This window comes from Artemia franciscana, chromosome 5, assembly GCF_032884065.1.
Source record: "Artemia franciscana chromosome 5, ASM3288406v1, whole genome shotgun sequence".
Classification (NCBI taxonomy): domain Eukaryota; kingdom Metazoa; phylum Arthropoda; class Branchiopoda; order Anostraca; family Artemiidae; genus Artemia; species Artemia franciscana.
In genome coordinates this window covers 8719810-8733470 of record NC_088867.1, presented here as the reverse complement: position 1 = coordinate 8733470, position 13661 = coordinate 8719810, and the positions used below count along the sequence as shown (strand labels likewise).

The 13661-nt window shown below is 34.7% G+C and overlaps 1 protein-coding gene across 1 annotated transcript in view; it reads right to left on the bottom strand.

The window, feature by feature from the left end:
- LOC136026953 (uncharacterized) overlaps positions 1–13661 on the bottom strand; it is a 280140-nt gene that overhangs the window by 233063 nt on the left and 33416 nt on the right. The window contains exon 3 of the mRNA XM_065703812.1: positions 2139–2195. Coding sequence (XP_065559884.1) covers positions 2139–2195 — 57 coding nt within the window. The remainder of the gene's footprint in view (positions 1–2138; positions 2196–13661) is intronic.

Genomic DNA, 13661 nt, shown 5'->3' with positions numbered 1-13661 from the left:
ACATTCTTGAACTAACATTCTTCAGTACTCTTTGAAGAATGAAGGATTATAATGATCCAAACTGAAGTAAGGCAATAAAGAGATAGCATTATATAAATTGGAGTCTATGCCAAGAAGTATGGAAAAATGATAAAAGAGAAAATTTCGGCACATTAGCATGATTTTAACAGGCATTAAAACTACTAACCCAACTGATAGTGATTGGTCCTGGTTGGTTCCTGGAGGGGCGGAGAGTTTTTCAGCGGAAGTAATATTTTTCGCCTTTTGTATTTCTGTCCCTATAGCCCAAGGACTTATACTACTGGTTAGGCGTTACGGGGCCTCAACAATTATATAAATAGTATAACGGGTGCAGCCTTTGTTACTGTGCAATTTAAAAAAGGAGAAAAGTAACATAATTATTGATCAAACGTCTGGGTAAAAGTATGGTAAAACCATTCCCCTTTTCTTCTTCCATTAGAAAAGGCTTAGAATATTAAATGAGTGCTTTGTCAATCATGTCGAAGATTAAAATTGAAAAGAAGAAGAAAATTGGATGAAAGCTTTTTTGCGAGCTCTTTGAAGAATGAAGGATTATAATGATCCAAACTGAAGTAAGGCAATAAATAAATAGCATATATAAATTGGAGAAAATTTCGGCATATTAGCATGGTTTTAACAGGCATTAAAAACTACTAACCCAACTGATAGTGATTGGTCAGCAGGATTAAAAAATTTGAAAGCTTAAAAAAGGTAAAAAAAAAAAAGTTAAACACAATGTGACGCACAGGATAATGATAAATTCCTTAAAGGGTTGAAAGATTTGTATAAGGGTTTCCTGAAAGAGCGAGAGGGTTTTCGGGTTGAATTTGTTCAACTCTACCAAGTGACATTGATCGGATTTTTCGATTTTGCTAAAGGAGAGCCCAATAATCCTTCAATAAAAATCTGACAGTAAAAAACATAAAAAAAAACGGTATTAATACTGTGTCAAGTTATTGGAAAGGCTTAAAAATTACAGAATGTGTTAAATGGGACGATATTTAACAACCAGAGAACTATATATACCCACTCTCAGTTAATTGCTCGGATGCTACAATCCCGGTTAGACAAGGATTCTCCTTCCAAGCCTTTATTGTTACCCTCAGCCTACCACACATAGATAGACTCTTGAATCAGAGGATGTAGTAGAGGTCTTGTGTCTGTAATAAAGAGCCATCAGCCTTCAATGTGGGTTTTTTTCCATATCCACTTCACATGGATGGAGTATTCGAGGACACTGCTGGGGGACTTATTCTACTGAAATTTGAAAGTTTCTGCTCTTTTAAAGAAAAAATTTGAACAAGCTTGCTCCACAAAAGATTTTTTTCAAAGAAAAGTAAAGAGTTATATTTAACTAAAGATGAGAAAAATGCAGTCCAATAATTTGCCGAGCGTATAACTACCATAAACCGCAATCAGTAAGTAAATGAAATGCAAAGCGGACAGAAATTAATATAAATCATAAATGAAAAATAAACAGTAAATTAAAACCAAACACAAACTGATTTTCAAAAATTTTCCACAAAAGAAGTTTTTCAATGAAAAATGAAAAGCTACATTAAGAAAGAGAAGAGCAGAAATAACGTCAAGTAATTTTTTAAGTGTAAAACTTCAATAATTTACCTTCAATAAATAAATGAAAACGAAGTAAACACATAACACATAGTACAATACATAACCAATTACTCAAAACAAACAGAGACCAAGAGGAGGAGGGCTGAAATACCCTCGTTTTGAGCTTAGCTCGGTTATATACTGTAATTTCGTTTTATTAAATGAATACCTTGAATGAGTATATATTAATATATTTAAACGAATACCTTGAGATACCAGCTTGAAGTATTAGTTTTAGCTGGACATTATTGCCGCTTAAAAGAGAGATAGAAAAAAAAAATCAACATCAAAACAGGTCATTTTCACCAGGTTATATCGCCAATAAAAGAGGGTATACTGGTCCCCCTATACATTCTCTGTTTAGCCATTTTGATCATTAAATTAAAAATAAATATAAATAAACATGAAAAAAACATTAAATGAAAATAAAATCTTTACTTAATAAATAAACAAGAAATTAATAAAAAAATAAATATATGGAAAAATTAATGTAAAAGTCTTACCATCAAAACACCGTTCTCCTATACTATCATCACAAAGATTATCGGTAAACTGACAACCTGAAAATAGCAAAATATATTTAAGAAAAGCAACTTAATGCAGTTTAAAGAGGCCAGAAAAACATTAAGCATTAAGAAAAAGTAATACCTTCACCTAGGAATTTCAATCCTTAATGTAAATTAAATTTTAAAAAAAATTAACTGAAAGTAACGAAAAATATTAAAACTTAAAACGAAGAGAAATTATTACGTGCATGAAGAGGATTGCCCTCTCGTCAACACCTTGCTCTTTACGCTATAATTTTTTAGTACTTTTAAAAAACTTCCTATTGTTCTAATTAAAGACCCTTGTGTTTTAGGAGTCGTTCTTAAAGAATCGGGACAAAATTCAAACTTTAGCAGAAAGAGTGATGCGTTGAAGAGGGGAAAATCCCCTTCATATACGTAATTATTTTTGTTTGTTTAAGTTTCAATGTTGCTCCTTACTTTCAGTTAATAAAACTTGTCTTTTTAAAATTTAATATCTGATTGTTTTAAGTAATGGCAGGAAACATGGCTCCTCCTCTACGGAGAAATCCCCTTCCCACGGAAATAGCCGGTAGACAATTCAATCCCGGTTAAAATTTACCCCGGACAATTACCCTTAAAACTTGACAAGTAAAATTGAGACAGAGAAGCGAAAAGCAAGGCATTTAAAAACAATTTTGTATAGGAATTCTGGCAAATTCTCCCAGTGTATAATTTCCCCTGACAAGTTTACCTCCTAGAATATTCCCCACCCATAAAAAATTCCCCGTGGAAAAATCCTCACCAGAAAATTCCCCCTCCCTCCACCCGAAAATATATAGATACTTAAAAAAACAAATACTATGTGTAAAAAATGGGCAAATTTTATGACTTAAAGACCTTTCCCCTGGGGCTATGGGGGTAATGTTACATCCAAAAGTATAGTTATTGGGCCATTCAACTATAATGAGCAAAATGGCTATCTCAAAATTTTGATAGGACAACTTAGGGAAAAAAAGGGGTAAGAGAGGGGACCAGGTTGTCCTCCGATCTTTTTGTTTACTTAAAAAGGGCACTAGAACCTTTAATTTCCGTTCGAATGAGCCCTCTCGCATTATTGTAGGACGACAGGGTCGATACGATCACCACTGGGAAAAACATACGAAAAAAAAACACGCATCCAATGCGTATTTCTTCTGGCAAAAAATAACAAAATTCCACATTTTTGTATATAGGAGCTTGAAACCACTACAGTAAGGTTTTCTGATACTATGAATCTGATGATGTGATTTTCATTAAGATTCTAATATTTCTAGAAAGTGTTTCCCCCATTTTTTTTAAAAAACAGGCAGATTTTCCCAGGTTCGTAGCCTTTAATAGGTAAGATTAAACTTAATAAAAATTACATGTTTAACATCAAACAGTTCGGAGTAACAAACTGTAGTAAGGAGCGGTCCGGCTCAATAGTAAACGAAACTCTAAGAAACGGAATTTTTATACAAATAGATACATCAAAAGAATCAAATTTTTATGCTGATATTAAATATATAAGTTTCATCGAATTTTGTCTTTATCTTCAAAAGTTAAGAGCCTGTGAAAATTGCCTTTTATGGAAATTAGGGCGAAACACCCCCAAAAAGTCATCGTAACGAAAATCCCACCATCGCATTCAACGTATCAGAGAACCCTGCTGTAGAAGTTTCAAGCATATACAAAAATGTAAAACTTAGTAGTTTTTGGCAGAAGACCGATCATGGGTACGTGTTTATTTGTTTGTTTGTTTTGTTTTTTCCCCTAGGGGGTGATTGTATCGACCAAGTGGTCCTAGAATGTCGCGAGAGGGATCATTATAACGGAACTTAAAAGATTTAGTGCCCTTTTTCAGTGACCAAAAAATTGGAGGGCATCTAGGCCCCTTCCCATGCTAATTTTTTCCCGAAGTCAACGGATCAAAATTTTGAGACAGCCATTATGTTCAACATAGTCGAAAAACATAATAACTATGTCTTTGGTGCTGACATACTCCCTCACAATCCCCGGGGGAGGGGCTGCAAATTAAAAACTTTGATTTGTGCTTACATACAGCAATGGTTATTGGGAAGTGTACAGACGTTCTAAGGGAGATTTTTTGGTTGGGGGGGTGAGGGAAGAGGGCCACGTGGAAAAATCTTCACTTGGAGGAATTTGTCTTGGGGGAAGAGAAATTCCATGAAGGGGGCGCATTATTTTCTAGCATTATTTAAAAAAAAACAATAAAAAAATAATTATGACAAAGTTTTTTCACCTGAAAGTAGGGAGCAGCACTAAAACTTAAAACGACCACAGATTATTACGCATATAAGGGGTTCATCTCCTCCTAAATACCACGCTCATTACGCTAAAGAATTTTTAGTGATTTCAAGTACTTATTCTACGGCCTTTGTGATTCAGGGATCATTCTTAAAGAATTGGGACAAAATTAATCCTTTAGTGTAAAGAGCGAGGCATTAACGAGGGGGAAAACCCCCTCATATACATAATAAAATTACTCGAAAATAGAGGTTCGTTACGTAAGATAATTCGCAAGTTACGTATATGTTTACTAATAAAAACATTCGTTAAAACTTAGAAGTTCTAGTTGCCTTTTTAAGTAACCGAAAAATTAGAGGGCAACTAGGCCTCCTCCCCTACCACTTTTCCTCAAAATCATCCTATCAATACTAAAAGAAAACCATTTAGTAAAAAAAAAAATTAATAGACAAATTTCGTTTTAATTATTCATGTGCGGAGAGCCCAAATCAAACATGCATTAATTCAAAAATATTCATAAATTAAATAGAAAAACAAGTTTTTTTTTAACTGAAAATAAGGAACGACATTAAAACTTCAAACGAACAGAAATTTTTTCCGTGGAAAAAGTTTCCACGGAAGAATTTTTTGGTGGATGGTAACCATCATCATATACAGGATAAGTTTTGTTCGTTTTGAGTTTTATGTTACTATTTACTTTGATTTGGGGGCTGTTTCCCTCCTCAACGCCCCACTCTTTACGCTGAATTTTGACTGTTTCTCTCAATTTTACTTTATAAGACAGTAAACAACTTTAGCGTAAAGAGCGGGGCTGTGAGGAGGGAACAGCCACTTTCATCCACGGAGTAATTTCTGTTCGTTTTAAGTTTTAATATCGCTCCTTATTTTCAGTTAAAAAAAAAACTTTTTTTTATTTAAGCTAGCATAATAAACCGATTCTTTTCATATACCTATTTGCATCAATGCTCAGTTTTTTAGAGTTTCGTTTATCATTGAGTTGGGTCGCTTTTTGCTTACAGTTCGTTATTACAAACTGTTTGATTAAACGAAAAATCAATTTTACGAAATCAAAGTAAATAGTAACATAAAACGCAAAACGAACAAAACATCCTGTATATGATGATGGTTACCATCCACCCAGTTTCCTTCTCTTTATGCTAAAGTTGAACCAGCAATTGACACAAAGTATTTTTGAGCGCAAAAAAGCATAGCCAGCTGCAATCACATTGTTTTTCATTCTCTCCTTTTCAACACAATTAGAATGAAAAATTTATCATTTAGAGAAAATGTAAATAAAAAAAAAACCTTCGATCTTGACAATGTGGAAAAACAAATTTATAATAGGGGGGGAAATATTAACTATTTAAACACTAGTACAAAACAGCAAATAAAATGATAATTACAAAAAAGAAATAAAAAAGAGAAAAAGAGATTGAGAAAACTGAAAATCGAAGAGAACAAAAAATCAATCAGAAATGAAAGAAAATAAAAATTTTGAAGTCTTCTTAAGGTGCCAAACAAGTGACATTCTCGAGCCGAATCAGGATTGGTATTACATGTAATATGACAAGCTATTAACGGCTTTAAATCAATACCTACTGTTGGAACATGCGGAATTTGGATATTCTAAGAACTACAGAGGTAGTAATGTGAGCTAATGCTTGCTGCATACCTCACTACCTTGCGCGTGCAACCTACACCTGCGACAATCTTTGCCAAAGGAAAATTGGGTGACAAGTTTGCAACTTGTCCCTGTAAAAAGGACCAAGCAACTGAAACGTCGACTCGAAGTCCTATGCGCCAGAAATGGCTCTGGAGGGTTTTTATCCTATCTGGAAGGCCTATATATGCATATATATATATATATATATATATATATATATATATATATATATATATATATATATATATATATATATATATATATATATATATATATATATATAACCCTCCCTAACAAGAAACTAAGAAAAATTACTACTTTTCAAAATATGGCATTAAAATCATTTTTTCAAACTTTTAATTATATCCCCCTCCCAGCCTCTGGAACATAACTCATCACCTAAAAGAATGGGGTGCGTCCAGCTCTCTATGTAATCACCTACATAACTCTATTATTTATAAGTCATATTGACCCTTTGTTTGCTCGATCAATGAAAGCACTCCTGGCAATACGATAAAAGCCTTATTCTCTTTTCTGGAATTACCTTTTCGGCATGTATTGAGCGTGACGGCAGTTGTTAAGCTAATACTATGATCTCCAATTTTCCGTGCGGTTTCTTCACCAGCTATATACGTTTTATTTTTATACCTCAAGAGAAATAAAGTTTTTCTTAAAAAACTTTAAACTAAATATTTTTAAAAAATTGTATGACGTCAACCTCCCCTCGATATCCTGTTTGGATATAGTATTTGCTCTTGGGATAGATTATTGTTTACGTATAGTGTTTGTTATTGGGAAAGAGGCCATGTCTGACATTCAGTATTTAAAAAGACCAAAGGCAGCCAAGTGAAGCTTTAAAATAATATTGAGGAAAACGTTGAACTAGATAAAAACACATTAAGTGCATACAGGTTACCAAAGGATGAAGCTCAGGAACGACTTAGGGTTTTAAGTTGGAACTTTCAGGGAATGAGGGGGATTGCTAAATTAACCAAAAAGAAACATTTGCATGCTACTACAATTTCTACTGCTACTGCTTCTACTACTAATACTACGACTGCTACAACTAATACTACAACCAGTGCTTCTGTAGCAGCTACCACTAAGGCTGAGGATATAGAGGTGATAATTTAAGGAAATGTTGAGGGGAGAGTTAACTAAAAGGAAACATACTATGTACGTACAGGTTGTCAAAACTGCACATCAGCAATATCCTAGGAACAGCTTATTGTATAAAGCTGAAGCTTCCAGGGCATCACGAGGGGGATTTTAAACTGACCAAAAGGTAATATGTTCATACTACTACAGCAACTAATACAACTGCAACTACTGTTACTGCTACTACTACTAATACAACACTAATACTAATACTACTACTCTTACTACTGCTACAAATACTGCTTTGATATTACTAGTGCTAAGGCTAAGGGTATGAAAGTAAAACCTTAAGGGAATATTGAAGGAAAAAGACTGTGTTTTGACTGAACCAAATAACAACACGCAATATGCATCCAGGTTGTCCAAAAGGCGTATTTCAAAAATGGCCTAGAGTATTAAGTTTGAACTTTCACAGAATGCTTCGGGGGAAGATTAATCGACCAGCTACTGCTTCTATTGCAACTACTACTAAGGCTAAGAGCATTAAGGTGAAGAATTCAGTAAATGTAGAGAAATAAACAACTCAAAAACAAACTATTTGCATGAAGGTTGACAAAAGGATGCATCAGCAATGCCCCACAAACTAGGCTGCCAAATTGACACATTTTGTGTCAAAATGACACAATTTGATGTTGCGTGACACAATGACACATTCAGTCGAAATAGTGACACAATCGACGCGAATGACACATTTTTCGATAAAAAATGACACAATCGACGAAAATGACACATTTTTCCAAAAAAAATGACATAATTTTGTCATCTGTTTTCTTGTTTTTTAAATGGTAATAAAAGAGAAATAAAATTTCAGTTTTCTACCTCCAGAGAAGCTATAAATTAACGGAGGGGAATAGCACTACCTAACGGTGGCAGTAGTACACAAACAGTGCGGAATACAGGACAGATGTCATCACCATATATAAAATTTAAACCACGAGAAGAAAACAGCCATAGATGGAAATTTCAAATCAAAATGCACTTTGAATATCTGAACTTAATTGGCTGCTTGATTAAGTACGTGATGTAGCCAACTAGTACGTACTTAATAGTAAAAAGCCAACAGCGTGCACTTTACCAAAGGTGTATGCATAAGCAGCAATTCACATTTTTAAGAGTACAGGAGGGGTATCCCACCTCGGATAACATTACAAATTTTCAGAGAAGTCTTTCCCTCAGAATAATCCTTCTGGCTTAAAAAGGCATCAACAAATATGACAAAATACTAGATTGTAGCTAGTTGAATGGCTTACATATTTAGTATATAAATATAGCTTCTAAATTTCCAACTGCACATACTTCTATTTTCAAACGAGATTACTTCATTCTAACCTTACCTTGTTTCACTTAAATAGGATGAAAAAGGTCAACAAGATCAGTTGCTTGAATTTGGAGTTCAAAAGTAGTGACACTCACTTTCACAAACTCCTTTCCAACTCAAGGGCAACCATGAAGCCTATCATGAAGTCTTTTGTCGAAACTGATATCTTCGAGAATAATGATGCTTTTGTCATACCCATGATCTCAGGCTGTTTCAAGGAAATCTCCGAGATTCCTTTTGGTCCAAATACTGAAAAACCCGTGCTGAAATACAAGGATGTGATACCCTCAAATGATCTCAAACAGTTTAGGTTGAACAACCGGAACTTCCTTGTAGAAGTTATCAAACAAATGAGGAAATGAATTGATCATTCTGATCCCACTTTAAAAGTTCTGGCTTGTTTAGACCCAGTGACTGCTTTGAGTGGAAAAGTTGACACTCTATTGGGACTGACTGGTCGGTTCAGCAGCTTACTTGGGAAACATGAAGGTGAAGTAGAAAGGTCAAGGAATGTAATAGAGACTCAATGGATCTTGATGATTGAGCACAGGGATGCGATTATCAGAACAATGGGAACTAAAATGTCTCCTTCGATCTTTTGGAAGACGTTAATGAATATGAAAGACGCTCAAGGGAAGCCACAGTTCGAAGAGCTGCCCCATTTCATGCTAAATCTGTGTACTCTTCCGCATTCCAGTTCAGCTGCAGAACGTCAATGTTCAGTTCTATCAAATATAAAAACGAAACTCAGGAACAGTCTACTTCTCGACACGACAGACTCACTGATGCATGCAAAGCAGCTGGTCTCTCGTACCTCAGGAACCGTGCACGACTGGGAAATTCCTTCCGATATGCGGAAGAATCTTATCGCCTGGTACAAGAAGAAAGAAGAAGAGACCAATGAGCCCTAGATATAGCCAGGGTCGAATATACTTGAAGTTCTGGGGAGTGGGGTCTGTGTGTGAGATGTTATCAAGTTGTTCAGTGCTTATATATCTGATATTCATCTGTAATTTTTAGTACAAATATGCGATTGATTTTGGCTCACATTTTTCCTCGGCCTCTAGGTCCATTAGAAGTACGATTGTAACCATTAAGACAAGAACACAGCTTAGTAGTATTGTTGGTTCAAGCTAAGCTTCAATGAGGGCACAATGAACCACAGACAAGTTGATAGACAGATAGTTGGAACTGTTTTTTCTAGGAACTCCGATTGCCGAGTCAAAGTGACATACTGTAAAAGAGAAGAAAAGTAGGCACAAAGCATGTTAAAACAAAAAGAAGCGTGTTCAGGCGTTATACTTGATTTTTACGAATTTCTTCTCGATTGAATCCAGGTCTCGGACAAGTTTTATGCTCGAAAACTAAAAAGCTCAAACGCACCTACTGTGGTCTTGTATTTTTCCGTTTTCGAAGGTGTCAACTAAAGCTTAGCCGATTACGATTACGACGTCATACAGAAAGTCTTAAATTTACTGTCAGAATTGATTGTCCCTAAAACTTTTATAAATGTAAATTTGCCCCGTTGGCCGCCCAGACCGTTGGCCAGTTCCTATTTCTCTCATGACGTCACAAAAATGTCTCGATCCCATGATAATAGCTTAAGGTTAAGTTTACTCCTTTTTGAACTGATTTGGAAAAGATTATATATTCAAAACTCTAGATGAAGATTTGACAATTAAATATGATACCACTTGTAGCAAAAAATATGACACATTTTGTGACACATTACGGAATCTGAGATGACACAAAAAGCACATTTTCGGAAAAAAATATGACACATTCCTTAAAAAAAATTGGCAGCCCTGCCCACAAACTGTTTACGTAAATAAGTTGTAGGTTCAAATGGACATTTTGGCAACATCGTAGCAATGGCTTATTCTATGAAATTGGAACTTCCACAGCTTGATGAGAGAGATGTTTATCTGATCAAAAGGTGAATGTACAAACTACTACCACTAGTGCTAGAGCTGCTAATACTGCTACTAATCTTTTTACTACTGCTCCTACTACTTCTACTATTGCTACTTTGACTACTACTGCAACTAACGCTAAGGGCAAAAAGGTGAAAATTTTAAGGAATATCTAAGAGGGAATTGAAAAGAATCAAAACATTGAGTGTGCATGCAAGTTGTAAAAAGTGCATATCAGCATTGTCTTAGCAATGGCTTGAAGTATGAACTTAAAACTTTCAAGGCTTACTGTGGGGATGTTGAACTAACCAAAAGGTGACCAAAGAAACTAGTGAAGTGTGCAACGAATTATTATTTATTTCTCTCATTATTCTTTTCGCCAGAGGCCTTTGCGTAGAAGGGGTTGTTTTAAAAACTTTTGGAAACAACTTATTTTATTGGAAATTGAATGTTCTAGTACCCCTTTAAAGAATCAAAAGTAATTGGAGTGCTATCAGCCCCGCTATTAATACTCTTTATTTTCCAAACATATTCAATAATTATTTTAAAACAGCCATTTCACTCACCATTGTTGAAAGGCTCTGAAACTATGTCTCTGAGGACATCAGCCCCCTAGAGCCCTAGAAGCAAGGGCTATAAGGTATGTGATTAACTTATTGCTCAAGCATGGTTTGGGCAGCCACTACCAGTTTCAGTTAGTTCAATATCGATATAATATTCCCTAAAATGCTCTGCCTCACTGTCAGACACTGGAAACAACGACCATTGGCTGAATGGCGATTGTTTTTAGCATTTTAGGATAAATTCCTATTTTCAAACAGTATAAGATTCAGTAAAGAGGGGATGAAATATTGCCTAGGAGCAGAGGCTGATTTTTAAGCGTTGACATACATAGGCAGTACTCAGTGAATAGAATCCAACCAATTCCCACGTGTTAAAACACCACTTAATTCTATTTCATTGGGTATTGCTGTCACAACATTTATCAATCTCAACTTTAGAATGCATGCAACAAATCTATACCCTCTTTAAAATTTATACGTTAATCTATACCGTGTAACAGATGTTTACTAACTACTAGCTGTACCAAGACCTAGTCGGTCGGAGCGCTTCGCGCCCCCCAAGTCCCCCCCCCCGTGTAAGTCGTTACGCGCCATATTAGTTACGCGCCATTGTAGTTGTGTCCCTGTGTCCTACCTGTGAATATGGAATGATATATATATATATATATATATATATATATATATATATATATATATATATATATATATATATATATATATATATATATATATATATATATATATATATATATATATATATATATATATATATATCTATATATATAAAAATAAGTTGTCTGTCTGTGGATCTGTGGATCAGGTGACGTCATGTTTCTGTGTCGGCTGACGTCATGAAATTAGTTGTCAGGTGACGTCATGAAATTAGTTGTCGTCATTTTTGCTTTGACGGTGACTTCATTCAAGATATATAAGACATATGTTCACGTAGAAATCTATTAATGTTTAAGTTTACAATGACTGATGAAGATGCTCAAAGAGTCTATGCCAAAAAACTTCCTGCTGATAGTTCCTCGGCACGCTTTCTTTTCTGACTTTCTCTATCAGCAGCAAGTTTTTTGGCATAGACTCTTTGAGCATCTTCATCAGTCATTGTAAACTTAAACATTAATAGATTTCTACGTGAACATATGTCTTATATAACTTGAATGACGTCACCGTCAAAGCAAAAATGACGGCAACTAATTTCATGACTTAATTTTAGAACTTAATTTCTGTGTTGACTGACGTCATGAAATTAGTTGTCGTCATTTTTGTTATGACGATGCTTAGTATATTGTAAAACACATTAATTTGGTTAATAATATACCATTTAAAACACCAAAATGAACATGCTGGAGTAGTCACTCGGTGAGAGAGGGTGTCAGAACGGAGAATGAAGGTCCCAGGTTTAAATCCTGGTTAGGCTAAAAAAGGTAAAAATCTAAAAACTAAAAAAAAAACTGAAAAACTAAAAAAGGCAAAAACTACAAAAAAAACTAAAAACTAATAAAAAAAAAATTAAGAATAAAAATAAAAAAAAAATAAAAAATAAAAAAAGTAAAAAGAAAAAACGAAAAAAAACTAAAAAAGCTAAAAAAAGGTAAAAACCAATAAAAAACTGAAAAGAAAAAAAGGGATAAAACTAAAAAAATTTTCATCTAAAAAACTAAAAAAAACTAAAAAAGGTAAAAACTAAAAGAACTAAAAAAAAAAAACTAAAAAAAGGAAAAAAACTGAAAAATAAAGGAGAAAAAGAAAACTAAAAAAATATAAATAAAAATAAAAAAACTAAAAAGATAAAAACTTCAAAAAAAACTAAAAAGAAAAAAGAAAAAAACTAAAAAACCTAAAAAAAGGTCAAAACCAATAAAAAAAAACTAAAAGGAAAAAAAGGGAAAAAATTAAAAATTTATTTCATCATATACCAATTCAAAAACGAATGTATACCGGGATGACGACCGGGACACAGGGAATATAAATGACACAACTACAACGGGGACGCCGGGGGGCACAGGGGGATATAAATGACGACCGGGACACCGGGACACAAGGAATATAAATGACGCCCGGGACACTCAAAGAGAAATCAGAGACTGGGACACCGGGACACAAATGACGACCGGGACACAGGGAATATAAATGACGACCGGGACACAGGGACATAACTACAAAGGGGACGCCGGGGTGCACAGGGGGATATATAAATGACGATGGCGACTCAGGGAATGGTCGATTAGCAATCACCATCAACAAAGCTCAAGGGCAATCATTAGAATCATGAGGTATAGATCTGAATACGGATTGTTTTCCCATTGACCATTATATGTTGCATGTTCAAGAGTCGGTAAACCTGACAATCTATTTATATGCACAGACAATGGGACAGCAAAGAATGTTGTATATTCGCAAGTTTTACGTAGTTAAAAACATATATATATATATATATATATATATATATATATATATATATATATATATATCTATATTCACAGGTGGGACATAGGGACACAACTACAATGGCGCGTAACTAATATGGCGCGTAACGACTTACGCGCGCAGGGGGGCTTGGGGGGGGGGCGAAGCGCCCCCACCAACTAGGTGTTGGGGTGGCGCGAA